Here is a 27584-nt window from a genome sequence, read left to right on the forward strand (position 1 = left end):
TACAGTGAATTCAAGCTGGTCGGCGATTTCAGCTGGTCATGCATTGGTAGATGGAATTCCTGTTGGACAGCATGCTTTGATTAAAAGAGTTGTTAAAAGCGTGCATATTATGCATCCTCCAAGGGCAAGGTATTCTTCACTTTGGGATGTTTCAGTAGTTTTAAGGGAACTGGAGAGTTGGGGTGCAAATTCTAGTCTAGATTTGAAACTCTTGTCATGGAAGTTGGTTATGCTTTTGTGTCTGGTTTCCTTTAGAAGGGTTTTTGATGTAAGAGCTTTGGAGGTAAATTCTAGGTTTTATCAGCCAGAAGGGGTTTGTTTTGAAATTAAGAAAAGAACAAAGACTTTGTCTAAAACGAGTTTTTATCCTCTTTATGAGGGGAATAGGGTTTTATGTGTGGTGAATTGTTTAAAGGAATATGAGAAAAGAACTTTGGGCTTGAGGTTGGTTAATTGTTCACAATTACTGATTTCATATGTTAGACCGTTTAGGGCTGTATCAACGCCAACTTTAGCAAGGTGGAGTAGGGGAGTGATGATTAAGGCTGGTGTGGATATTAGTGTTTTTGGAGCGCATTCAGTGAGAGGAGCTATGGCTAGTAAGGCTTTCATGAGAGGATTTAGCTTAAATGATATTATGAAGTAGGCTGATTGGTCTAATGATGATACTTTCAGGAAGTTTTACTTTAAGCCTGTGGGAAATGTGTTGGATTCGGTTTTAGAATAACTTTGAACATGCATAATATTGGCCTCCGGGCCTTGCTATAAAATGCAGATTTTCCACAGTTTTAATGTACAGAAAATCATGATTTTATTAAAGGCACGGAGGCTAATATTATCCCTCCACTGTGCCCTCCCTTGAATGTTAATAAGTTTGTTTGTTTTGTAGGTTAACAAAGAAGAAGAGATTTGGCGTTAAGTCGGAAGAATTTGGAGAATGAAGGAGTTTGTTTTGGGGACTTGGTTCATAGCAGCCACAAAGAGGAAGATGGCTGCCTGTTCAGGGGTTATATGCATGTTCAGGGTTCTAGAGTGTTTATTGTATTCTAATTCCTTGTGATGTTGCTGCCGTTTGAGTAGTAATAAAGGAAGTATGCATAATATTAGCCTCCGTGCCGTTAATAAAATCATGATTTTCTTTACATTAAAACTGTGGAAAATCTGCATCAATTCATATCAGGAAAATATAAATTTCAGATCATGAAAATATCAGTTATTGAGAAAAAAAAAATAAGAAAAGAGGGGGAAATTCGAGAGAATCACCTGACATGGAAGAAATGCTATGTTTTGAGGAAAGAATCAAGAAGTAAGCTCCGAGTGTGCTTATCAGCCTTATAGTGATAAAATGCGGTTTGGTTCAAAGTTACATTCACCACTGGACAGACTGGCTCACGTATCACAAATATCCTTTTGTTTAAAAAAAAAAGAAAATTGTTTTTTTAACGTGTTTCTGCATAAGTGTTTTAAGTGGGGAAACAGCCTTTACCACGAAGCATTTTCTACGCATTACGTTTACAACGGTACACTTACCTCGTAAACGTCTTCACAACGCGTAATGCTTCAACGACCATCTTTACCACGCAAGCAACGTCATCACGGAACAACGTCTTCCTAATCCGAAAAAATGCGTCAGTCCGTTTTCAGTGTCGGCGGAGACCTGCGAAAAAGGCAAAAAAAAAAAAAGAAAGGGGGCTTGGGGGGGTCTCCCCCCCAAAAAAAGAAAAAGCGGGGTAAAGGAAAAATCGAGGTAAAGGCAAAGCGTAGAAAAAAGATTCCGTTGTAACGCATGTGTGGTAAAGGCATGCGTTGCAACGGAATGCATAGTAGCGACATATATTCATTTAAGTGTTCCCATAACTGATAGGCAACAGATCTATTGCTGTTCAGTTATTATGTCGGTATAATTGAAACCGCCATCAGAGGTAGTCCACTTAAGATTTCTCAACAGGGTATCTACACCGGTCCATCTGATTCATTATGGCCTGCGGGATAGCCCCAGCTGTCACAGGTGTGCAGCTGGAGATGGCCTGCGGGATAGCCCCAGCTGTCATAGGTGTGCAGCTGGAGACGGCCTGCGGGATAGCCCCAGCTGTCACAGGTGTGCAGCTGGAGAAGGCCTGCGGGATAGCCCCAGCTGTCATAGGTGTGCAGCTGGAGACGGCCTGCGGATAGCCCCAGCTGTCACAGGTGTGCAGCTGGAGACGGCCTGCGGGATAGCCCCAGCTGTCATAGGTGTGCAGCTGGAGACGGCCTGCGGGATAGCCCCAGCTGTCACAGGTGTGCAGCTGGAGAAGGCCTGCGGGATAGCCCCAGCTGTCATAGGTGTGCAGCTGGAGACGGCCTGCGGGATAGCCCCAGCTGTCACAGGTGTGCAGCTGGAGAAGGCCTGCGGGATAGCTCCAGCTGTCACAGGTGTGCAGCTGGAGAAGGCCTGCGGGATAGCCCCAGCTGTCACAGGTGTGCAGCTGGAGATGGCCTGCGGGATAGCCCCAGCTGTCACAGGTGTGCAGCTGGAGAAGGCCTGCGGGATAGCCCCAGCTGTCACAGGTGTGCAGCTGGAGAAGGCCTGCGGGATAGCCCCAGCTGTCACAGGTGTGCAGCTGGAGATGGCCTGCGGGATAGCCCCAGCTGTCACAGGTGTGCAGCTAGAGACGGCCTGCGGGATAGCCCCAGCTGTCACAGGTGTGCAGCTGGAGACGGCCTGCGGGATAGCCCCAGCTGTCACGGGTGTGCAGCTGGAGACGGCCTGCGGGATAGCCCCAGCTGTCACAGGTGTGCAGCTGGAGACGGCCTGCGGGATAGCCCCAGCTGTCACAGGTGTGCAGCTGGAGACGGCCTGCGGGATAGCCCCAGCTGTCACAGGTGTGCAGCTGGAGAAGGCCTGCGGGATAGTCCCAGCTTTCAAAGGTGTGCAGCTGGAGACGGCCTGCGGGATAGCCCCAGCTGTCACAGGTGTGCAGCTGGAGACGGCCTGCGGGATAGCCCCAGCTGTCATAGGTGTGCAGCTGGAGACGGCCTGCGGGATAGCCCCAGCTGTCACAGATGTGCAGCTGGAGAAGGCCTGCGGGATAGCCCCAGCTGTCATAGGTGTGCAGCTGGAGAAGGCCTGCGGGATATCCCCAGCTGTCACAGGTGTGCAGCTGGAGACGGCCTGCGGGATAGCTCCAGCTGTCACAGGTGTGCAGCTGGAGAAGGCCTGCGGGATAGCCCCAGTTGTCACAGGTGTGCAGCTGGAGACGGCCTGCGGGATAGCCCGAGCTGTCACAGGTGTGCAGCTGGAGAAGGGCTGCGGGATAGCCCGAGCTGTCACAGGTGTGCAGCTGGAGACGGCCTGCGGGATAGCCCCAGCTGTCACAGGTGTGCAGCTGGAGAAGGCCTGCGGGATAGCCCCAGATGGCCTGCGGGATAGCCCCAGCTGTCACGGGTGTGCAGCTGGAGAAGGCCTGCGGGATAGCCCCAGCTGTCACAGGTTGCAGCTCGAGATGGCCTGCGGGATAGCCCCAGCTGTCACAGGTGTGCAGCTGGAAACGGCCTGCGGGATAGCCTCAGCTGTCACAGGTGTGCAGCTGGAGACGGCCTGCGGGATAGCCCCAGCTGTCACAGGTGTGCAGCTGGAGACAGCCTGCGGGATAGCCCCAGCTGTCACAGGTGTGCAGCTGGAGAAGGCCTGCGGGATAGCCCCAGCTGTCACAGGTGTGCAGCTGGAGACGGCCTGCGGGATAGCCCCAGCTGTCACAGGTGTGCATCTGGAGACGGCCTGCGGGATAGCCCCAGCTGTCACAGGTGTGCAGCTGGAGACGGCCTGCGGGATAGCCCCAGCTGTCACAGGTGTGCAGCTGGAGACGGCCTGCGGGATAGCCCCAGCTGTCACAGGTGAGCAGCTGGAGAAGGCCTGCGGGATAGCCCCAGCTGTCACAGGTGTGCAGCTGGAGACGGCCTGCGGGATAGCCCCAGCTGTCACAGGTGTGCAGCTGGAGAAGGCCTGCGGGATAGCCCCAGCTGTCACAGGTGTGCAGCTGGAGAAGGCCTGCGGGATAGCCCCAGCTGTCATAGGTGTACAGCTGGAGATGCTGAATTTGCTCAAGAAGCATGGCGCATCTCTGGTGTTAAACAATATTAGTATAATATTTTTTGGGCGTTGAGAGAGATAATGGGGGACCAGATTGAGACTGCACCACTATTGGTGCCCTTGGGTCATGACAGAGAGATTCTGAAGGCCCCATGGCGGTTGGTGGATCTCGGACTGCTACTCGCAAAGCGTAGGATTGCCTTACGCTGGTTAATCTTCCAGGTATTACACTGCGTTTAATTCACCTCGTGGCACATACCAGCTCTGTCGTATGCCATTTGGTCTGGTGTCTGCCGCCTCAGTTTTTCAGCGTATAATGATTCAGGTGTTGGGCAACGTGAAGGGGGTCATAGTATTTCAGGATGATGTGCTGATATAAGCCAAGCAGTTGGAAGATAATGACAGAATAATATGAAAGGTTCTCTTGATTTTTTTCTGAGGTAGTGGTTAAGAAAGAATAGCATTCATTTTGGAAGGAAAAAGTATAGTTCTGTGTCACAGTATCTTTGGGAAAGGTATTTTTCGAGACTTGGCCTGTTTAAAAGGGTGGTGGATTTCCCAAAACCTAAGAACAAAGATGAGCTATGCTCTTTTATTGGGCTATGTGAACTTTATTCCAGATTTGTTATTGGTATGCATCTAAGATGAGAAATCTTGTCAAAATGCTAAAAAAAAGTTGGCAAGACACTTTTGAAATAGTAAAAACAGCGATGATGAGTGCCAGATTGCTGCATTGATATGAGCCCGAGTTGCCATGCACCATTACAGTGGATGCCAGGAAATATGGGCCTGGTGTCCCAGAATACGATCTGTGGGATAGTAACCATAAGCTATGCGTGCAGGGTATTTCGTGAGCCAGAACTAAACTATTCTGTCATTGAGAAGGAATTATTAGTCTGCTACTGGGCCATTGAAATGTTTAGGTCTTATGTATGGGGTAGGACGTTTGAGCTCCCAACAGACAACACAGATATACATTTATTTTCCATGCCCACAGTATCCAATGCAGCATTATTTCCGAGAGACATATTCATGAGACAGGGGTTCCCGGAACATCTAATTTCGAATCAAGCATCTGAGGAGTTCTCTCTACCATCCCCAAACCAATGGGCTTGTAGACAGAATGAACATGGCGGTGGTGGACTGCATCAAGTGGGCTAAGAATAATAACTACAATGTTGAAGAAGCCATAAAGTGCATGCTAAGGTTTTACTGCTCTACCCCTCATTCTGTGACCCAGGTGATTCCGTTCGTGTTAATAAGGGGTCGTCAACCTACCACAGTACAGTATCCTGCCTGCTTATTTAGGTCCTTTAGGAGCAAAGTGGTTAAGACTCATGATCAGGAAACCATACTACAAAGAGTAGTTGAGAATCAAAGAAAACAAAAGGATAGGTATAATGTCAGAAAGTGTGCCAAAAGTTTAGCGTTCAAAGTGGGTGATCAGGTGCAAATGACTAAACCAAGAAAGGAGTTGCCAAGTATGGTGGTATGATTAAGGTCGAAAAAGTGTGTGGCAGTGCAGTATGTGTGCAAGGGGGACATTGGTCGAATGTCGGTAAAATTGTTAAAGATTCAAGTTTGAAATGTTCTCTAGAGTTACCTGGTGCATAAAGGTATTTTGAGAAGCCTGGTCAGTACAGAGAAGGTCATGCTGGTTCATCGGATATGGTTGTTGGTCCAGCTGGCATGGTTTTAAGGAGATCGTCCAGAGAAAGGTTTGTCCCTTGGAAGTTGAGATGATGAATTTGTTCATTGATATATAAAGTTTGTGACCTATGGATATAGATACGTTTTTTATCTTGTTTTTACTTTTAATTTTAATATCTATTTTACTTTAAAAATGCTTTTACAATCATTCCTTCCCCCTTAGGGACCCCTTCCCATTTGCTAATGGGCTACCACCTACTTGAAGTAGGTAGTAATATGCAAACGTTTTGCGACCTCATTCACAGCCACAAAACATTCATGCATACCTTTAGGATTCGGTATTTGGAAGGGACGCCCTAAACACGCCCCTTCCAAATACTGACTCGCAAACCCATTTTGCGTTTCTGTAACAGGTAACCGAATCGCAAATTAGGGTTTGCTGCATCTAAAGTGCATTTTTTGCATTCGCAAACAGGCTGATTCTGCGAATTGGCGAGTTAGCGAAGGCAATAATGCTTGATGCATGCGCCCCTGAGTGTGAGACGATTACAGCGGTGGCTTCATGAGTTACAGCTTTGTGAATAATCTGGTGGCTACATCTCCCTGCACGCTGGATGACTGTGTAGGCTCTCAGTAGACACACATTGGTCTGTGATTGGTGCTGTGCCCGCAATGAGAAGGGACTGTGTGGCCTGATGGAGAGGCGCTCTATGCCTTGGAGGGTTGTGTGCTATTTGCCCCTTTGACATGTGTCGCATTGCATGGCAGAAGATAGTTGGTTCATTCTGTAAGCACTTTGCTTAATTTGTAGTCTGCATGTATTGAACTCTGACCTACTGCATAAAGTGTCTTGTATTCACTCTTTTGTGCTATGTAAATGCAATGATTGACAATGCGGATGATTGTTCCGGTTTTGTTGTATAAAATGAAAAATAAAGTATAGTAAAAAAAAAGCAGTATTTTAAGGTTCCGGTGCAGCACAGCAAGCTACAGCATTGTTGCCAGGACGTTACCTTGAAGAGCACGTTCCGTGCTTTCTAATACTGAAGCAAAATGGTACTTCTTGTTATGAGATGAGGGTCTGACTTTAGGAAAGATTTCACTTACAGTCTGTTTCACAAACGTCAAGTGCACGGAAACATTCCAGGCAGAACGATGCTCTAATAATGCAATTTGCATGGCGCGCTAATTACCCTGCAGGGTATCCAGGTGCCCTGGGAGGTGGGAACTGAGCTGTCAAACCCAGTTTAGAGGTATACAAGGGTCATAGTAGCCACGTACGTCCTCTGAGATTACCGTATGGTATTTTTATCTCTGCCTAGGCTACCACCAGAATAAAGGATACTTTGTGGTATACCCTAACATTGTTTCAAGCCATAAACTGGATCTAAGAATTTTAGCCAGAGAATTCTTTTTTTTTTTTTTAGAACCCCCTAATGTCAATCCCGTCCCCCCCCCCCCTCCCCCAAGGTTGAGTCCTTCCTGGTAGTACTATCTCACCAGGGTGTGGCGAGGTAGCCAGTGATAAAGCATGTCACATTAGGTGTGTGAGCCCACCTGGGAGTTACCCTTTTTCCCTGTGGGGATACTCGCAGTAGGTTGGTAGGAAAACACAACTAGTGCTTGGGAGACAATCCCTTATGCACATCAAGAGGGCATCACGCCGTTTCTGTGTTTTGAGTGTTCACCAGGAGGCAGGCGTGGGCCTGTTGTGTAGCCTCTTCTTCTATATTTGGTGTTTATAGTAGCCTTGTTGAAATGTCAGGTCTTTACTTTTTCCCCAGGTCTTGGGGGCGATATGGAAAAAGGAATGTCGTACCAATCGAATGTGTCGGATGCAGGGGATGTGGTGTGGAGAGTCATCCACCTCATCTGAGGTGCCCCGTAGGGGTGTGGAAGTGGATGCGGATGCGGTTGTTGAGCTGGGCAGGGCCTATGTTGTGAAGTGCCTTGTAAGTGAGAGTGAGTCCTTTGAAAATGGCACATTTCAGGATGAAGAGCCAGTGGAGGCCTCCAACGTGTTTGGAGATTTGGGCTCATGGAGTACGGTTGAGTATGATTCTCGCGGCCGTGCTTTGAACATCTTGTTGGTGAGCTTGGCCTACTTAGAGGGTGTTGTTGTCTGCTGTGATGAGATCTGAGTTACTGTCCTGTGGTGTCCAGTGGGAGCCATTTGAAGATTTTACTGAGGATCTTGAGGATTTGGAATCATGATGCTTCTACCATGTTGACTTGACCGAACACGGAGATTTGACTGTTGATTATAATACCCAGGTTTCGTGCGGCCTTGTTGGGGATGTGTGCTGGTCCCCGGTAGTTGAGCCACAAGCCTAGGGTTCCTAGGGAGGTATGTTTGCCGAATAGTGCCACATCCGTTTTGTTGCCATTGAGCTTGAGATCGCCCCTCTTCATGCAGTCTGCTATGTCCACCATGCATGCAAAGTTGACGTATCCGCTGAAAAGGAGAGTATTACGTGTGTGTCTTCTGCAGATGAGACAATGCTGAGGCCGTGGGTTTGAACGATGAAGGCCAGTGGAGCCATGTAGAGATTGAAGCGGTAGGGCTCAAGGAGGAACCCTGTGAAACTCGATAGATCAGCTTGGTGAGGATAATCATTTGGGAGTATCCAGTGACGGCTAAGAGGGAAAATTGTAGGACGGGCCCCGGATTTTAGTCTTGTGGAGTCTCTGGATGAGGAGTTGGTGGAAGACAGTGTTGAAGGCTGCTGAGAGGTCCAGAAGGATGAGGTCTGTTGTCTCTTCCTTGTTGGTGATGAGACATATGTCTTCAGTGGAGGCGATGAGGGCCATCTTGGTACTGGGGTTTGCTCTGTATCAGAGGGGTCACATAGGACGTTGGTCTCAAGAGAGTGAGCGAGGAGGGAGCTGACCATGTTTTCCAGGTCTTTAGCTACATAGGGTAGATGAGAGATTGGTCGAAGGGTTCTTGAGGAGGAGTAATATGGTGGCATGTTTCTAGGTGTTTGGGAAGGTCCGTGGTCGAAAGTGAGAAGTTGGGTACTGAGGTGAGCGATGAATAGATAGGGTCCAGTCCTCTTACGAAGATGTGGTGAGGGCAGGTGTCCAAGGGAGCTCCAGATTTAATCGATCACATGGTATTGGATGTTTCTGTGATTGAACATTTCTGGCCAGAACAATTGCTGGGGGATTGGCAGGGTGCTGGTTGCTGAGTCGAGGATGTTCAAGGATACGTTAGGATGTGGTTAGGAGTCGAAGTTGTCATAGAAAGTCCTAATTTTCTATGAGAAATGCATGGAGAGTTTGTTGCACAGGTCCTATGAGGGTTTGATAGCTGTGGAGCTAGCGGGTAAGAATGTGAATCCGTTAACAATGGAGATGATCTCTTTAGCGGAGTTCTCGGAGTTCTGTATATGGGAGGAAAGGGTTAGCATTTGGCATCTTTTAGGCTTTGATGATAGATCCTGAGTATCAACTGGGGGCTAGAGGCCAGCTTTCTTCCAGATGCTTGCAATTGGGTTTTGTGCGTAGAGGTCTTTGGTGTACCAGCTGGCATGGGGCATGGCCCGAGATTTGTAGTTGTTTAGATCTGGGTCTGGGAATCCACACAAATTGTAATCCCATTTTTGAAGTTGAAGGTGGCGTGAGTGAGGTTGGTGGTCTGTGAGCGAGGAGTTCAAAATTCCAGTTGTCTGTGATTTTCTTCCACTGCCCGCAGGAGGTCCGGATGTTGGTGGGTTTAGCATGGTGGAGTTTGTTAATAATGATACAAACTTGTTTTTATACAACTTGATATCACACTTTTGCTATTTCTAAACGTTACCATTACCCAGTTTAATAGTATTCCATTCACCGACCCTGGGATGGTATTCGTTTGATGGATTTGTGCGGGATTGGGATTTTGTAATCAACAGATCATCACATATCACAGTGACGAGCAATTAGGTCACTGAGCCATCTTGTTGGATTTAAGAGGCAAACCACAGCAGAGAAAAAGCCTTTAGTAACAGTGATTCAGAGACTTCTTCAAACAAGCATTTGCAATGCAATGGGTCGCGCATTTACATTATTTTGAGCTATTTACATTGTAAATGACAATGTTTTTGTGTGTGTTTTGTTTTAAAAAACATAAATAAAAGGCATTGTCATTTACAATGCCAATAGCTTAAACTTTTGTAAATGCCAGACCTATTGCATTTAGACGAGTTTGAGCTACTGGTATTGTATTAAGTTTGGTAAGTTTTGTGATCCTGCGCAGGTGATTTGGTCTTCTTGGAGTGCCCCAGACTGGGTGTTTGGCCTGGGGTAATGCACGGAGGATCAGGAGGAGGGTTTCAATGCGAAGTTGAGTTGAGGGGTGGACAAGTATGCGCGAGTGGGAGCAGCGGGTGGGGGGGCTGCTGAGGGAGCCTTGGCTTGGGAGGTGGGTGTTGGTGTTTGGACGCAGGAGCAAAAGGTTTTTGGGTGGGACAATAGCGGTGGATGGCGGGGTATGAGTGGGAAGCGAGGGAGTCCTGGGCTCAGAGCTGTCGACTTTGGAGCGGGGGAATGAGGTAGCGTGGCTGGCTGGCTTGGCTGACTGGCTGAGAGGGATTGACAGATAGATAGAAGAAAAGAAAATGGGGGAAACAATGGGTGGCGCGCTCGTGGGCACACACAGGTGGTGGAGTGTGCACATATTTAGCCGAGGGACAGTATAGAAGCGAAAAGTTGGATTGGAAGGATGACGCCTGGTACCTGGCTGTACACAACGCACACCTGCTGCAGGGTTAGAATACATGGTCTTGCTTTACTGTACCATGCACACCTCTTGCAGGGAGAGAGTGCGAGCACTGCTATACAGTATCATGCAGACCTTGTGCAGGGATAGGATACATGTTCCTTCCTGCTTTACCGTACCATGCACACCTCCTTGTTGGATCGCACATACTTCCTGCACAATGGTCTGTTATCCTTAAACTGAAACTGGACGCAAGCTGGATCTCCATCAAGAGGCGCTTGCCGTATAACATGCCCAGCAGAGAGCCCAGCATTTCGATATACCATAAAAACATCGGACTGTTAATATAATGTCAGAATATGAAGGACAACATTAAATTCTCCACTGATCGAGCGTACATTCTCAAGTAAACCACACCAGGCACAACCCCTGGCCCCTGTTGTTAGGGATCCACCGCCACCCCTCCCCCGGAGACGTACAGCATGTGAGAGAGACCCGCAGTCCAAGGATCCGGAGGGCACTGGGAAGGCACACACTGCCCCAGCCCCTCCGAGTGCAGCCAAGCCAGCCTTGGGGCACCGGCCAACTGGCCGAGGGGGAGGGGTGGACTGAGCCCCTCCGGAAGCGCAGGTGGAGGTGGGCGAGCTGGACACCTCGAAAACAAGGGAGGGAGAGCAGAAAGGAGCAGGGGAAGTGGGTGCAGAGGGCACTGTTGCAGGAACCACTGGGCACTGTATGCGGGGAGCAAGGAACTAGCAGAACACTTGGTGAGGGCGAGGGGTCGGACGGTAGAGGAAGCAGGAGACATTGGTGCAGAGCAGAGGGCAGGGGTTGAATGCTGCAGGAATGAGTGGGCACCTTATACAGGGACCAAGAGAGGATAAGAACACCTTGAAAACAAGGGAGGGGAAGCAGACAGGTCTAGAGGGCGTGGATGCAAAGGGCAGGAGTGCAATGTTGCAGGAACCACTGAGCACCACATGCAAGGAGCAAGGACCGAGCAGAACACATTGAAAACAGGGAGTGTGAAGTGCAACTCGAAAGCAGAGTAGTGAGGGGGTGTAGGAGAATGCTGAGAAGTAGGGAGCCGGTGTGCATTAGTGCATGGACGGGATGCACAGCTGCAGGAACTAGTGGGCACCCCATCCAGGGTGCAAGGACCAAGTTGAACACCTTGGAAACAGAGTAATGTGGGGGGACGGGCGCTGGATGCTGAGAAGCAGAGTCTAGTTGCGGATACAGAGACCCCCAAAGACCCTGCCACGCACACAATGACTGCTCCAAGCCCAGAGACCTGGAGGAGGAGAGGCCACGACCCCCGTGCAGTGCTCACCTAGCATGTCCCTGCAGAGGGTGCCCAAATCAGCCCTTTGTGTCCTCCCGTGCACGCCCTCGGCCAGGGCCCCCCAGCACTCACCTCTTGAGCATGTTGTGAATTATACATACTTTTTTTTGAAGATCCGCAATGACTTCACCAAATATTTTGGGCTCCTGAGCGTGGGGCGATTAGCCGTCGCAAATGCATCGAGGCCCTACGCCGCCCGTGACCATTGCACATGGGCGTGGAGACTCTCGGCGCTATAAAGCTATACAGTGCGAGGCAAAAATAAACACGCAGCTGTGATTGCTAAAGCCCAGTGACAAAGGCAGCCGCTTGTTTATATTTACACCGCGCTTTCACTTTAAGTAAAAGCACGAGGCAGAAATGAACACGCTGCTGCCTTTCCCAAAGCCAAATGAAACAAGCATTTATCTCATGGGCGACAGACAAGGCCGACAGTGCAGGTTTCCTCTCGAGACGCAGGACAGTGGCAGTCGCACACGGCGTTGGTTTCACTCGTTGTACCGTGGTGCAAGCTTTCTTTGCAATCAGATCAAGTCCAGTATAGGTTGCAGCACCGCGAACCCGAAACACTCAACAAGCTGTCGCCATTGCACAAATGTAAACCAAGTTGAAAAAACAACACTTCAGGAACATGATCCGTCACTACAAGCCTCCTTAAGATAAGTAATACCCTCATGACAACCGTCAAGCAAACGATCCAGTCCGGATTGGCCGTCCTAAAAGGAGACAGGCTGGGTACAAAGAAGCCTCATTTTCAATCGTAGGCCACCATTTAGCATAAATTGACGCCAGCCAATAAAAATTATGGGCGGGGTTTCAAGTCCCCTTCTGAAATCTCCTCTACCACAATATGTCTCGCAGAGCGGCACTGCATGCGCGCTGCAACGTTAAGCGAGACCTAAAAACAAAATTTCTGTGGTATTTTCATACTCTTACTGTGTATTTGATTTGTTTAACTCCTGTCATAAATGTCCACCGGCAGTGTTTTTGCCTTTGTTGTAAACCTCACAGTGGTATTTTGCAAACCTTTGGAAATATGTGACAAAAAATTACGTTTTCCTCTGGACTTAAAGTGTATTTAATCATCAATAATAATATTTCTCTGCTTTACATAATTTATCCCAATACTATTTTACAACTGGCACTGGGTCTGGGATATTTGTTTGTTTAGTTTCATGTCCTTTCCCTTTTTAGGTCTCGCCTGAGACAGCGCTTTAGCGCTGCTCTGGCGAGACTTATAGTAAGCGAGTTTTGGAAGTGCAAACAGTGGCTTTTCAGGCCTCCAAATACAGTGCATGTGCGTCGGCCAGGCGCGCGCACCATTTGGAGGCCTGAAAGCACTCGTTTGCTTTCACTTTCGGGGGCCGCACAGCAGTAAAGATCGGCAGTAAAGATTCCAATCTCTTTGTTCCCAGCATCAGTGAGTTCCGAGGACTGCAGAGGAGATGCAAGTCTTTGTGACACATAGCAGCGGTGATGCATTGGTTCTGTTTAAGCCAGACTTTTCTCTTTCTGTACACAGGTGAATAACGTACAGACAGAACCCCCTCCCCCTTTCACACCACCAGATTCTCAAAGTGCAGCGCACTACCTGTATCTCGCCGTGATTGGGCTCTGCTCAGCAGTGGATGGGGTGCCCCCACCCCCATCTCCCGCCCCCCCCTCCTTAATCCGCAAGCCTCTGACCCCAACTCTCACCAGAGCCCCTCCGCTTCTGGTCCATGTACTTGTTGTTGAAAAACATGTAATGTGCGCTGCCCACCGACACACACAGCGTGTGAAAAGAAAGAAACATGCAAAGACGACAGACCCGCTCTGTTACAAATACACACATTTATTATATGCACACAGCCATTGTGCCTCACGCACGTTCGTACCCACGTGGCCTCTCCCCACACTCCCGTCGACACAGACAGCGCCTCACAGAGCAGCACACCGCACAAAACGGCCCCAAGCCAGGGAGGCGCTAAACGGAAACAACTATGTATATGACATATACCTATACAATGTGTTCATGCAGCCTTATAAACATACAGACATCTATCTTATGGACAAACTAGCTGCATAGATAGATACTTATGTATGGAAATAGACCAACCAACCAAGAAAGAGAAAGGCGCATCCACCGACCCTACAGCTGACTCTTCCAGATGCGGCCGCCCAGATGACAGGCACACAGGACCGACAGGCAGGCAGGCGGATAGACAGAGAGATAAAGTATGACTGTGCCAGCGCGGCCACACCACTCGCAGGACGCTGTTTATGTAATTTATATTGCGCTTGTCTCCCTGTGCGTGTTTGCCGCCCCACCACGCCTCCCAGATCGCTGTTTTTTTTACATTCAGCACGTGCACATCACTCACGAGACGCTGGGAATGTGCACGTCTGATTTGAGTTTGCTGTTATTATGGGGACGAGATGGAGGCTTGGCGCTAGGGCTGCTCCGGTGCTATCGCTGCTCCTATGTCTCCCTTCACCAACAGAGGTATCCTTTGCCCTCCATACCCTCTCTCTGAGGGCACTGCTGCTGAGCACACATCGGGAGCAGGGCTGGCGTCCCTCCCGGCCTTGCCCAGCAGCATCTAGCTACCAACGGCCGCCTTGGGCACCTCCCCCCGCACACAGTCCATGGTGCTCAAGTACACCCCTGGTAAGAAACATACAAGGGCTTCCTTTCTCCTAAGGCTCAGTGTCTTGCCGTGAACGTACAGAGCAGAGTCCCTGCTCTGATTAGTGTTTCTTGTTCTGTGGTGGCGCCGCATTGTTCAGCCTCCACATCGAGCCCCTTAAGACCCTAGCCATGAATAACAGCCTCAAAGTTCACCAGCACCACGCACGCTAAGGGTTTTGGTTTACGTTTTCTATTGTACTTGTTTTTTATGCTCTTTTGTTTATCGGAACTGCTGAGCCGACTTTGAGCCTAGCCCTTTTTGGGGGGTTTGCTTTGAGGCGGTTGCAGCTAATAGCAGATGGGATGGCCTGCAGACATCTGCGTTTAGTTTGTTTGCAATGCCTTTTCCATGGCTGACCCGTACGCGACAATATGCGCACCTTTAAACATTCAAGTCAGCGGTGTAGCTGCTGAAGGGGGCATGGTGCTGCGCCCTTAACGTGAGGAACGACTGCTGCCCGGGCTCTACGACTAGTTTACTTTTATACGTTGAACACTGTTGGAGCTGCCCAATGCTGGTAGATTACTGAGGGGTGTGCATCTATACTATTTCAATCACCATGCTTATATTAAGTTCTCTTCGTGTGACTGTCAGTGAGGGAGCGTGTGCGTCCTATCCACATACATTTCTTGATGTAATATTGTAGTCGAGTAGCGTGTTGTAACACAACACATTAGGGATGGTGAAGTTATGCGTACTGTTATAGTAGTATGTGATTATTATAAGTTTGTGTGACGTTACTGTGCGCTATGTATTGGCACTCACTAGTTTAAGCTAAACTTTTACCTTTTACAATGTAATGCAGTAGTGTTGCTCCAAGTAGGGAGTATGCATACAGTGTTTTTGGTTGAGCCTAGAGTCAGATTTTCCCTGACACGTCATATAAACTTGTGGGCATCAGGGGCGTTCTTGAGTTGTGTGTAACACCCCACCCCTGTATCGCAACCCCCTCATTCTCTCAGCTACGTGCATTCAAGCCTAGTGTCTGGTGTCACCATTAACCACTCTCCACAGCATGAAGGCCCAGATACGCTCCTGCCATTCAGGAAAGCCTGACTCATGGCTGCTTGCCCCAGCCCTGACGGCTTGTCGGACGTGATAGGCTGGCAAGAAATCTCTCTACCGCATGCCAGCCAAGCTCAAACATTTTAAAAGCGCTTGGGGAAGGCGTGCACCAAGAGAGGTGGTGCGTGCTTACTTCCCACTCCTACGTTATACCACTGTGACTCCTCAAATCTCTGTTACCAGCTCTGATGACTCTGACTTTTATCCTTCTGAGGTCGAGCAGTGAAAACCATTGAATTAATCAATTGCATCACTTATTGAAGGCTCAAAAGAACTCACAAAGCGTACCCCTGGCTCCACCTCTTAACAAACTTCGACCCTGGGCGGGCAGCTCGCTATCTCCCGGCATGGATTAAAAAAGTTTAGGTTTGCTGCAGAAGCTGGGCGTTGAGTTCCCGTCGTCTTCACCTCCTCTCTCTTTGAATTGTTCCTGGCCAGTTGTGGCAGACTGCCACAGATGTGACTTAAATGTTCCACTCTGCCTTAACTTACTGACAGTACACAATAGATTGAATATTAGCCTAGGTGTATTCTTCAGTTCATTTTCTACCAGGTCTCACACAACACACAGTGAATCTTCAGTAAGCATAAGTGTGTCGATATGAAGTATCTTTCAGACCTTTATAACTGATGCATGATGTCTGATGCTTGTGGATGTCTGATGCTTGTGGATGTTTGATTCCTGATGTCTGATGCTTGTGGATGTCTGATGCTTGTGGCTGTCTGATGCCTGATGTCTGATGCCTGTGGATGTCTGACGCATGATGTCTGACACCTGATGTCTGACACCTGATGTCTGACGCATGATGTCTGATGCATGATGTCTGATGCCTGATGTCTGATGTCTGATGTCTGATGCCTGATGTCTGATTCCTGATGTCTGATGCTTGTGGATGTCTCATGCATGATGTCTGATGCCTGATGCATGATGCCTGATGCTTGTGGATGTCTGATGATTGTGGATGTCTGATGCCTGATGTCTGATGCCTGATGCCTGATGTCTAATATCTGATGCTTGTAGATGTCTGATACTTGTGGATGTCTGATGCCTGATGTCTGATGCCTGATGTCTTTTGCCTGATGTCTTATGCTTGTGGATGTCTGATGCTTGTGGATGTCTGATGCCTGATGTTTGATGCTTGTGGATGTCTGATGCCTGATGACTGATGTCTGATGCTTGTGGATGCCTGATGTCTCATGACTGATGTCTGATGCTTGTGGATGTCTTATGCCTGATGTCTGATGCTTGTGGATGTCTGATGCCTGATGTTTGATGCTTGTGGATGTCTGATGCCTGATGCTTGTGGATGTCTGATTCCTGATGCCTGATGCTTGTGGATGTCTGATGCCTGATGACTGATGTCTGATGCTTGTGGATGTCTGATGCCTGATGTCTCATGACTGATGTCTGATGCTTGTGGATGTCTTATGCCTGATGTCTGATGCTTGTGGATGTCTGATGCCTGATGCTTGTTATATTTGTGTTCCGTATGCTTGTTCCAAGGTTTCATCAGCACACTTTATTCTCTGGGACACAACATATTAAAAACATTTCTTCCCCATGTCCACTCAAAACCTAGAATTGACTCAAAAAGCGGGAAGGACCATAAGGAAGTCAAATTCTCTCCCGCAGTATAGATGACGTCTGAAAAAGAGTTGCCGTCACAGGCACATTCTCAGGGAATTCCCCTGCGGTCTGGCATGGACTACCCAAGGATATTACCCCCCTCCCCTGAATGCACACATCTAAGTTTAAAGACCATTTACTGAATCTGGCCAGGTTAAATTATTCGATGAATTTGATCAAATCGTGCCCATATCTGTGTGATGATTGATGTGATTGTGGACACACCTGTTTAATGATTGACGCGATTGAGTGCGGCTCTGTTTCATGAATGACGTGATTGTGTACACACCTGTTTAATCACTGACGTGATTGTGCACATATGTGTTTATTGATTGACTTGTTTGTTGGCGGCTGGGGGTTTTCTTGTCTGATTTCACACTGGCATAATATTTAGCTCTTTCTCTTGCCCTCCAATGCACTTTGTAATCAGTGCCATGTCAGTTGTCTACTGAGCAGCGTGTTTTCATTCGTAGTGTTTCTAGTAGCGCTATAATAGGAGCTAGAAATTAAATACCTTATTAAAATCTTGGGGGCATATTATCAAGCCAGGCGATAACATTATCGCCGCTTTAGCGGTAGAAAACTGCCGCTAAAACGGCGATAATGGGCTTGATAATATGCCTTTGTGAATTCCCATAGAAGCCCAGGCTAGATGTGAAGGACATCTAACATGGGCTTCAATTGGAATTCTATAACGCATATTAGCAAGCCCATTATCACTGTTTTAGCGGCGGTTTCCTGCCGCTAAAACGGCGATAATTTTAACGAGGTTCTTGCTAATGACTGATTTTTATAATATGCGCTGATATTTCCACATTGCATAGGCACGTTTTAGTATTGTTAATTGTCACTCAGATTTAGGGTCATATTATCAAGGAACGGCGATAACATTATTGCCGCTTTAGCGGCAGAAACTGCAGCTAAAGCAGCGATAATGGGCTTGATAATATGCCTTTGTGAATTCCCATAGAAGCCCAGGTTCACGCCAGAACCTGGGCTTCTGTGGGAATTCTCATGAGCATATTATCAAGCCCAGTATCTTCGCTTTAGCGGCAGTTTCCTGCCGCTAAAGCAGCAATAATGTTATCGCCGTTCCTTGATAATATGGCCCTGAGTTGTTTCAAAACACACATTTTCGAGCAGACGATCCTTAAAGAAAATTAATTCACTTAGAAAATGTGGCCTACATACAGAAATGACAGCAATAGTAATTCTCACTCCTTGTCGGATTGCAAGGGGAAAGAAGACACGGCATCTGTAGATGCACTGGTAGGCATAACTTTGCCTAATATCGCAGGCCATGGAACAAGATGTGGTCTTACATACAGATTCAGGGAGGGGCGCAGGCTGGATTTGCGTGATAAAAATCTGCGCTGTAATGACTTGCGTAGAGACAATAAGTACAATGTAAAAAATGCGTGGTAATTGCAGGTCATTGTAAAAACATCGTAGTAAAGGCTGTTTCCCCAATGTCGTGCATTGTACAGTGTCAAAAGAAGGAGTTTGACGCTATGCACATGTGAATATTCCTGGGGGTTTGCATCACAGCATATACATGCTCAGATGGGACCCACCTACAGTGGTTGGTTATTCTTTTTAGTGAGAGTTTTAGACATTTCTTATAATTCTTGCCATTTATTGGATAGAGGGACTTTCCTAAATCCCCTCATTCCCTCTCTGTGGAATGAATAGAAGTGACTCACCCTAGGCCTATTTTGGGAGCACCTGTTGCCATTTCTTAAATTGTGGGCTACATCCGCTTTCCACATAATTGTGATCATTCTTTTACCGTGTCACACACAAAAAGGGAGCCTAGAGGAGGTTTAAGGACCTGCATGGGCACACTCCCCACTCATAAAATCTAACACACAACAAGCCCACGGGTCTGGGGTGCAGGTCTGATAAGTATGTGGACTACATAAACCATACACCAAAACAGGGGGCACACTTTTGCAGTAGCTGTTTTTTCTGATCCTGACGAAGGCCATGATACTTTGAGAGGTCACTGAAGACCGAAACATGTTGATCTGATTTTGTTAATGTAGCTGTCTCTAATGTCGACAGTCTCATTACTAGGCTTATTGTTTTTAATCCCGTCACAGGGTAGTTGAATAAAGTTTGTTGATAGCTACCCCTGTAGGCAGTTTTAACTCACGTTCACATACACCTCAGCACTGCACATCACACTTATTCATACACCACGCTCACATAGAATTTTTAGGACAACCTATGTAGTGAAAACATCCCTGAGCTCCTCTCTCGTAGAGAGGGGGTTGTAGCCCGTGCCAAGACTAGGCTCTTGACACGAGGGGGCACCCCTAATATGAAGCATGACACCTCTGGTGTGTGAGGGAAACCATCCTTAAAAAGGGATATTCCCCTCCCTCACCCCCTGTTTTGGTGTTTTGGTGTATGGTTCATGTAGTCCACATACTTATCAGACCTGCACCCCGGACCTGTGGGCTCATTGTGTGTTGGATCATTCTTTTACCTACAGGCAATGCCGAATAAAAAAATCTGGAGGCCGCTTTACCAGTTGGACCGTGAACCAAGTTCCCCAAAAGATGTCCGTGAATAGCAGATTTTGTCGATTAGTGACTTGCATCAGAAACATTCTGATCTTTGGCCAGTACCCTCAGTCACTGGCCATTCCCAGAACATGTGCCAATAACCAGACTGGTCAATTCCATAGTGAGAGCAACTGGAGAAGTTGGGTGAAGCTGTTGTGCATGTTTTAATAATGGTCTTGGGTGTTAGGTAGGCTCTATGCACTACTAAATTTGTAAAAGAATAAGTGTTGGGGCCCTAATTTTCTCACAAGCATGTTGCTGCACATGTCCACCTTTTAAGATAAGGCTGCTGCAACACAGCAACAGTGAGGAGCTCTTGGCTGATAAAATTTGAGCATGTGTGCAAACATTTGGGGACTCTGTCGGATTAAAGATTAACATGATGTAGGCCTTATGATGTTAGTGTACACTCACATGGAAAGTCAGTGTGGTTTACTGTTTTGTCTGCAGGGACACTTTTTTATACACATGGGGGAAATCTGCTCTAGAGTGCAATTGTGCTTTCCTTTGGCCTACAAAGCCCAGTGACATATCAAAATGGGGCGGAACATGTGCATCAAGATCAAATTTGCAAGTTCCAAGAAGGTGTCTACAACTTTTGGGCCCTCCGGAAATGTCACATTGCTCTGCTCAGCTCAACTGCCACACTGTATCAGGGTTCGGACAGCCCAAGCCTATTGAACAAAGGAGGGAGCCCAGACCTCTAGAGCTAATACTGAGGGGGGGGGCCCTCCATACAGTTTTGGTGGGAAAGGCTCTGGCAGTGATGTCAGGGAAGGGCAGAGCTGATCCCCCAGAGCAGATGTTACCAGTGACTCCTGATTGACACCATTTTGAATGGTCTCTGCATGCTGAGCAGAAGGGTTGGGACAGGGGCAGTTAGGTGATTTGACACCCTAGAATTTGCCTGGGGTGACTGGCTTCTAGAACTTTGAGCCCTCACTTACAAAGCCTTGCACAAAGGGGAGAGAGTGTTTTTTTGTTACAATTGGACTTTGGGACTGGAAGCGGTAGCCGTGGACAACTGGAAAGACTAGCCCCGTGATGCCCACCCGGACTAAAGACTCTGACTACATTTGAACCCAGGACCAATGGGTCTGTCCCAAGGACCATGGAAGCTAGCCCCCTTAGGCCCCCAAGGACCAGTTTGGGGAAGAAATGGACTACTGCACCCAGGAGGATAGAAGCACCAGAGGAGAAAAAAGGAGAAAGGCTGGCACAGGGAGCCAGTGGAACCAGCTCCCTGCAAAGCACCCCACCTTAGAGGCCAAGAAGCCTAAGTAAAAGGCTCTAGGTGGCTAGGGCTCACCATCAAGATCGAAATGAGCCCAAGATCATGGAAAGCTACCTAATGGTCCAGAGATATTGAAGGAAAATACATTTGGCCTTTGACCCCAGCGAGAGACTGCAGCGCGTGAAGCTCCACTGTCCCAGTTCAAGAAACCCCTGGAGTGTGCTAAGACCCAGGGCTTGGCACAAGGACTACTGTCAATTTTTAACCCTGGGATGGGCTGTGCATGAGGCCCCCTCCCCAGAGCTCCAGAGGCCCCCGGGGCACAACCCCGAGGCCAGTTTTCATACCAGGGAGCCAGAGACCCCATTTTCGGGCCTCATCACCAAGACATAGAGGGTATGCCATTGCACCACTCGGAGAAGATGAGATAGGTGCCCAGGATTCCAACTCCGGGCCCATGATGCCAGTGTCCACGTGGAGCACTATCACGCTCCCCTGAGAAAAGGATGAGGGGCTCAGGATCCCAACTCCTGGCCCCAATGGTGGAGGGCCAGCCCCCCACTCCCGTGTCCATGGAGGGAGCATGACTGCCACCATAGAAGTAAACTCCCTGACTGCTCCACAGGAGAGAAGAGCTGCTGCCCCCTGCAGCAGATAAGAAGAGCCTGCTCGCGTGTGGGGCTGCCCGGGGCAGCCTGGAGTGGGCTCCTCAGCTGCCTCCAAAGGGAAAAGTCATGCGGTGTACCTGGGTGGGACTGGGCACCCCAAGGAAATATAAATAAGAGGAATAGCAAAAAATGGAAACTCTAAAGCTAAACGCTGCTCAGCAGCAGAAAAGAATGCAGTAGAGCTTGTAATTAAATATGCCTGCATCCCATAATGCACTGCAGGGCTTAACCCAGCCCAAAGTTCTTGCAATGTGGTGGCCCCAGGATGGTACGGGCAGCACACACAAGATACCAAGACAGTGAGGAGGGGGGCTACAGGAGTGTAGCAGCTCCCTACAAAGGAGGTTTACTTAAGTGCCAACCCTAAGTTTAGAGGGTTTACCTCCTCAGGATTTTCCTTGTTTTAATCACTCCAAAGCCTGGAGTTGTTTGTTCTACAAGTGCCGTGCCGTGCCGTGTTCTATGGCTGCAGTTTCTGTGGCCTGAAGATTTTTTTTAGAAAAGACCTATACATGGGTTATGTTCAAATAATACTTCATTTAAAAGTATTTTCACAATGGATTAAATAATGCTTTATTTATAAGTGTGATCCCCAATGGTTCAAACAATGCTTTATTAGAAGGGTTATTACTGCGGATAGAAATGTTTTAATATTGATCATGCGAGCACACGACTGCTATGCTTGATTACTCATCATAAGTGCAGAGGGATTAAGGGTCACTCAAGTCAGCAATAAAATGGGGGATTTTGCCGTATGATTCTGGTTTTTAAGTGTGGTGACATTGACCTGAAGTGAAGCGACACTCCCCTACATTGTTATGTGCTGTATTTGGAAGGGGGGGGGGGGGCAGTGAGAGGGGTACCATGATTTTTGGGGTCATGACCCTTTACTAATCAAATGTAATGTTGCCAAAGATATCTCCAATACCTTTATGTATATGTGTAATTACTGTTTATTATTAAGCAATATGTGTTTAATAAACATACTTTTCCTTTTTCTAAAGAAAAGCACAGACCGGACAATCCGTTATTGAGTGTTATTCTTGTGTGCGAGCAAATGGTGATCACTAGCCCCCACCACCTCCCTTGAGTAGGCCTTGGACTGCTCAGCTTCGCTACCCCGCGAGAGTCAAGCGCTACAGTGGGGTGTATGGTTCCCAGTGAAGGAGTGAAATGGACCCTTTACTTGTGCAGGCCACACAACTAATGGCCCATTTCCTTATACTTTCATTGCACAAATGACTCTAACTTATAGTGCAATTGCACCTTGAAGGCTAAAGCTTGAGCACAAGTTGGCCAATGAGATGTCTTGGCAAAAACTCCGTTACATCAGTACGAGATAAAATATATAACCACTGGCTAATCTCATTACTGATCACTTTACCCAAAATAAAGACATGCGATGGTGGTGTTTTTGATTATGGTGGGTTTGGGTTTATGGGACATAAACTAACAGAGAGTTGGGTCACAAGAGTGATCTCTAAATGGAGAACAAAGCAAAGGCCCATCCAGTGGAGTTGGGAAAGGAATCTTTTGTAGTTCATTTACTATTGGTCTATAAATGATAAAATATCACTATAAACCCGACCTAAATAATGGATAAGCTTCTTGGAAGAAATGAACATTGCGGTATTGGGCACAAATGTTTTCATAAATGTGTCATCCGTGCATCCGTCTCACCCTCCTGCTTCCGCACACTCCTCTTGCTTCGGAAGATTTTTAAGGGGATCCCCAACAAGTCCAGGAGAACGGTCATCCAGGCACTTGTCAGCAGCAAGCTTGACTCGACTATGGCACTGCACTCTACGCTGGCGCCACCTGAAAATTCCAAAAGATATTGCAGAGCAGCCAAAACGCCTGCGCCAGACTTATCCTGGACATTCCCCACCGCAGTGACATCTCTGGCACCTGAGAGACCTTCACTGGCTCTCGATCAACAAAAGAATCACCTTCAAGCTCCTTACGATGCCTACAAAGCCCTTCACAACACCAGACCTGCATACCTCAACCACCGCCTCTCCTACACACCCACTAGACATCGCCGCTCCGCCCAACTGGCCTTGGTCATTATCCCACAGATCCGCAAGACCTCGGCTGGAGGAAGATCCTTCTCCTACCTTGCTGGGAAGACCTGGAACTCTCTACGTCTACACCTCAGGCAATCATCTTCACTGCCTCAATTCAGGAAGGACCTCCAGACTTGGCTCTTCAACTAAACTGCAGAACCCCGACCCCCCATGCCTTAAGACCCTAATGTGTGATTAGCCAAGCTCTATAGGAACCCTGATTGACTGATTGATTGAGAGAGAAACATGCTGCGAATGGGGGAGAAGCACATGGGTGAGAAAACAACAGGGGTGAATACAAAAGCAAGTGCAACTTGGACGGGACAGGGAGAGGCACAGAGAGCATCATGGACCACAAGGTGAGAGAAGTGCACGAAGGCATCAGCTGGAAAACACCAGCACTCTTGTGTAGTGCTTAACCGAAAAGAAAAAAGTAGTGGAAGTGTAGAAACCATCAATCAAAAGAGATGGTAAAGAGGCTATGCTCCATGGGAGGGTCAAACACATGATTGACAAGCTGAAACACAAATAAGAAGCAAGCAAATGAGAGTGACAGGAAAGGCAACCAATGGTAAGCAATGGACACACTCTAAGCCCCTGTATGGTCTCGGTAAGCCCACAATATGACTTTTGCAACCAGGTAGTCTTGCAGGCTCGGCCTAAAAAAGGAGTCCCACCTTGTCCAAAAGTACACACTGTGCCTGCTGTAATTATGTGGGGGAGCTGGAAAACGTTGGAGCGGGGCCAGTAGTGGCCCACTGCCTTCAGAAATCATTCCACAAAGGCTCCAGCCCACAGGGACATGCCCAGTAAAAACAATGTGCAGTTCAGCGCTGATTCCAGGTTTTCCGATACATGTGTGGCCTGGGCACATGGGGCACTAACAGAATTCCTGGCTGGGCAGTATGGGACTCCCTCCAACTCATGAGCAGGCTGTATGATCAGCCTCAGGGCTTTCTTCCTCGACTTCATCCAGTCGTGCTAAACAGGTTAGGGAAGGTTAGAGAGTGTGACTTGGCTCCGCCCATGTCCAGGCAGTTTACAAAGCACACAATGCACTGTGTCATGTGCGATGGTATGCAATGCAAGCACCTACACATGCATAAGCTGTGGAATCTTCTCTAACAAGACACTATCAAGAACAGAAAATATGTGCATTTTTATTTTTAATAACTACATGACACGTTTTCAGCGCACGTCACCACCAAAATACAAGAAACTTAACAGTGCCTCCAAACACCAAAATATGCTCCTGCCAGGATAAATACCAACTCTACCAACTCTTACCAAATTCTAGTAAGCATTTTGTCTGTGGCTTTCCCAATGGATTTCATATGTATTCATCAGAGCGGAAACACAACGGTGCAGGTAGTAAGTCAGGAGTGATATCTGCTTAAAAGACTGAGCCCTTACGGGTCTTGTCTACTCACACTCCTCGAGGTCTGTAAAGAACTCGGCCTGCACCCAGCAGAACAAGAGAGGAACCAGCAGAAGAAGGAGGCTGTGTGAGGTCTTCATGGTGGTGCCGGCGGTGTGTGGGATGCAGCGTTCCTATAATTCAGGTTTATAGGCTGTGACACTTTAAGTAGGACCAGAGGGGGCGGAGAGAACAGTCCAACTGCGAGGAGGAAAGCCAGGGCCAAGGCCGGCACAGCGGGCTGTGGAACGCGCGCCAAATCGTAAATGTTAAAGTGCCCTGAGAGTGAACTGTAAACAGACTATTAGTTCTCATTTCTGCAACAAAAGTAACACTTTATGAAAGACCTGCCACCCATTAGAGCTAGGATTCGGAGCAGCCTGCTGTTCCTGCACAGCACATCCTGAATCCTTGGCTCTTGCCAGCACCAAGCTAATATAAAGACACTCCACCCACACAAAATGATTAAAGCTAGTTTATAGTTGACAGCATCTTTGAAAGGCTAGTAAGCGGCCTATCATGGAAGAACAGGAGACATCCCAGCACACGTAGGGACAGTGACCGTAGGGTCTCCCATCATGGCCCCCGAGAAGGGTATCACTTAGTGCTAGCAGCCTTATGAGCAGCCGCGGTCTCGATCACAGGAAGTGGTGCAGTGGCTGGGACTAGAAAATGTGCATGGTTACTTCCACAAAGATGAAATGACTGACCAGAGATAGTACTCAGTAAAAGAACAGCACTCTAAAACCAATGTAAATATATCTAAACAATAGAACGTAAAACCTGTACAAGTCCCACAATTAAATTCATTAAACACACAAATACAAAATAGTATCACTGGGTACCCAATTTACCATCATAATATTCTGTTTGTAATCATTTCAAACATTACGATCTATTCGCTGTTGGTGCTCAGTGGCTCACAAACAATAAGGGTCCTAGGGCACTCGTAGTAACCAGAGAGCTTTGTTCTTGCATGGGAAAGGAAATAATGACGGATCCCCCTGCCAAACAGAATGACTCCCACTGTACTGTTCATATTCACCACAGTGACAAGTACTGAGGGGCATATTTACGAGAAACTGTCCGAGCGTGGAGCTGTGTCAAATTTGGCAGCACCGCACTCCAACATTTTCAAAATGCAGGAATGCATTGTATTCACAAGAATATGGCACGCCCCTGTATTTTCACTAGCACTGGAGCTGAATTTAGCTGCCTAGCGCCAACACAGGCACACTTGCACTATAGTGCAAAGGTGCCTGCATTTCAGAGAATAATTGTTTCTGTGCAGGAAGGGGTCCCTGCCTGCACATAAACAACCACAAATGGCAATGTTACTTCTATGTGTGCTGCAGAATGCAAATCGTCATAATTTATGATTGTTTATGTGCAGGATGGAACACCTTTCTGCACAACAACAATCATTAATGGTGTTTTGCTCATTCTATATATGTTACAGAATGCAGCACACATAGAAAAAGCAAAAACAAGGAGAAATAAAAGTATTTCTCCTCATTTTACCTTTCTATCACCAATGGTTGCATGATTTTAGTTGTTGACACTGCCTCAGATTTACACCTCTTGGTAAATTTGGGTCAGCGATAAAAGCAAGGGGTGTTGCAGTGGAACAGCCACAACAACAACCATTGCACGCCCCTTTCAAACTAAGTGATACATGAAAAGGGGCCTTATTTACAAGGCAACCTGTTTTGTAAATATGGAGAAGGGCATATCACCAGCAGAACGTCACTTATAGAGATGTTCTCGTGGCGCTATCCCCTTGTAAATATGCCCCATGGTGTGGTATAAAGGCTCTCTCATAGTAAACATAGTGCATGGTTATTGTATGGGAGAGGAGCTAATTACTCATCCTGCTGCCACAAAGAAGGACTCCCACTGTACTGTTCACATTCACCGCAGTGACAAAGACTGTGCATAATGTCCAGACTGTGGTCCTCATACTAAACAGAGAGCTTTGTTATTGTATGGGAGGGGAACTTACTGCCAACATTCCGGCCTAAAATGATGACTCCCACTGCACTGTTCACATTCACCGCAGTGACAAACCTGTACGTGATGTACAGACTGTGATCTGCTCTCATAGGACACAAAGACCAGTGGTCTCCTACAAGAGGATTTTACTAAATCTGCTGGCCCCCCAGACGTTTACGGCACTTCCTACAATACAAATCTACCAGTAAAGTTATGAGGAAAAATTAAAAATAACATGATACAACGTTCTCAGTGTTTACATTACATCTTATTTTATTTAGCATTTCTCCCAGATTTTTTGAATGTTATTAACCCTTTCTCATTCACTGTTTTCCACATGATTTATTTGTTTTGCTATTATTTCACTGCTAATCTGGAAGAAAATGAAATATTCTCCAAAGAAGTGTGATTTATCTAGTTTCTTTACATAAAATAAATATATATAAATATATTATCTACTGGCGGTCGCCAGTAGATAGATAGTTATAGTTAGGACCGAGTGCCCATAGG

General features: G+C 47.4%; 1 protein-coding gene across 1 annotated transcript in view; it reads right to left on the minus strand.

The window, feature by feature from the left end:
- Positions 1–25183, minus strand: part of LOC146822323 (uncharacterized) — a 224202-nt gene extending 199019 nt beyond the window's left edge. The window contains exon 1 of the mRNA XM_085609459.1: positions 25096–25183. Within this exon, the coding sequence (XP_085465585.1) occupies positions 25096–25183 (88 nt within the window). The remainder of the gene's footprint in view (positions 1–25095) is intronic.
- Between the last annotated feature and the right edge of the window lie 2401 nt (positions 25184–27584).

Source organism: Triturus cristatus, chromosome 6 (genome assembly GCF_964204655.1).
Source record: "Triturus cristatus chromosome 6, aTriCri1.1, whole genome shotgun sequence".
Lineage (NCBI taxonomy): Eukaryota > Metazoa > Chordata > Amphibia > Caudata > Salamandridae > Triturus > Triturus cristatus.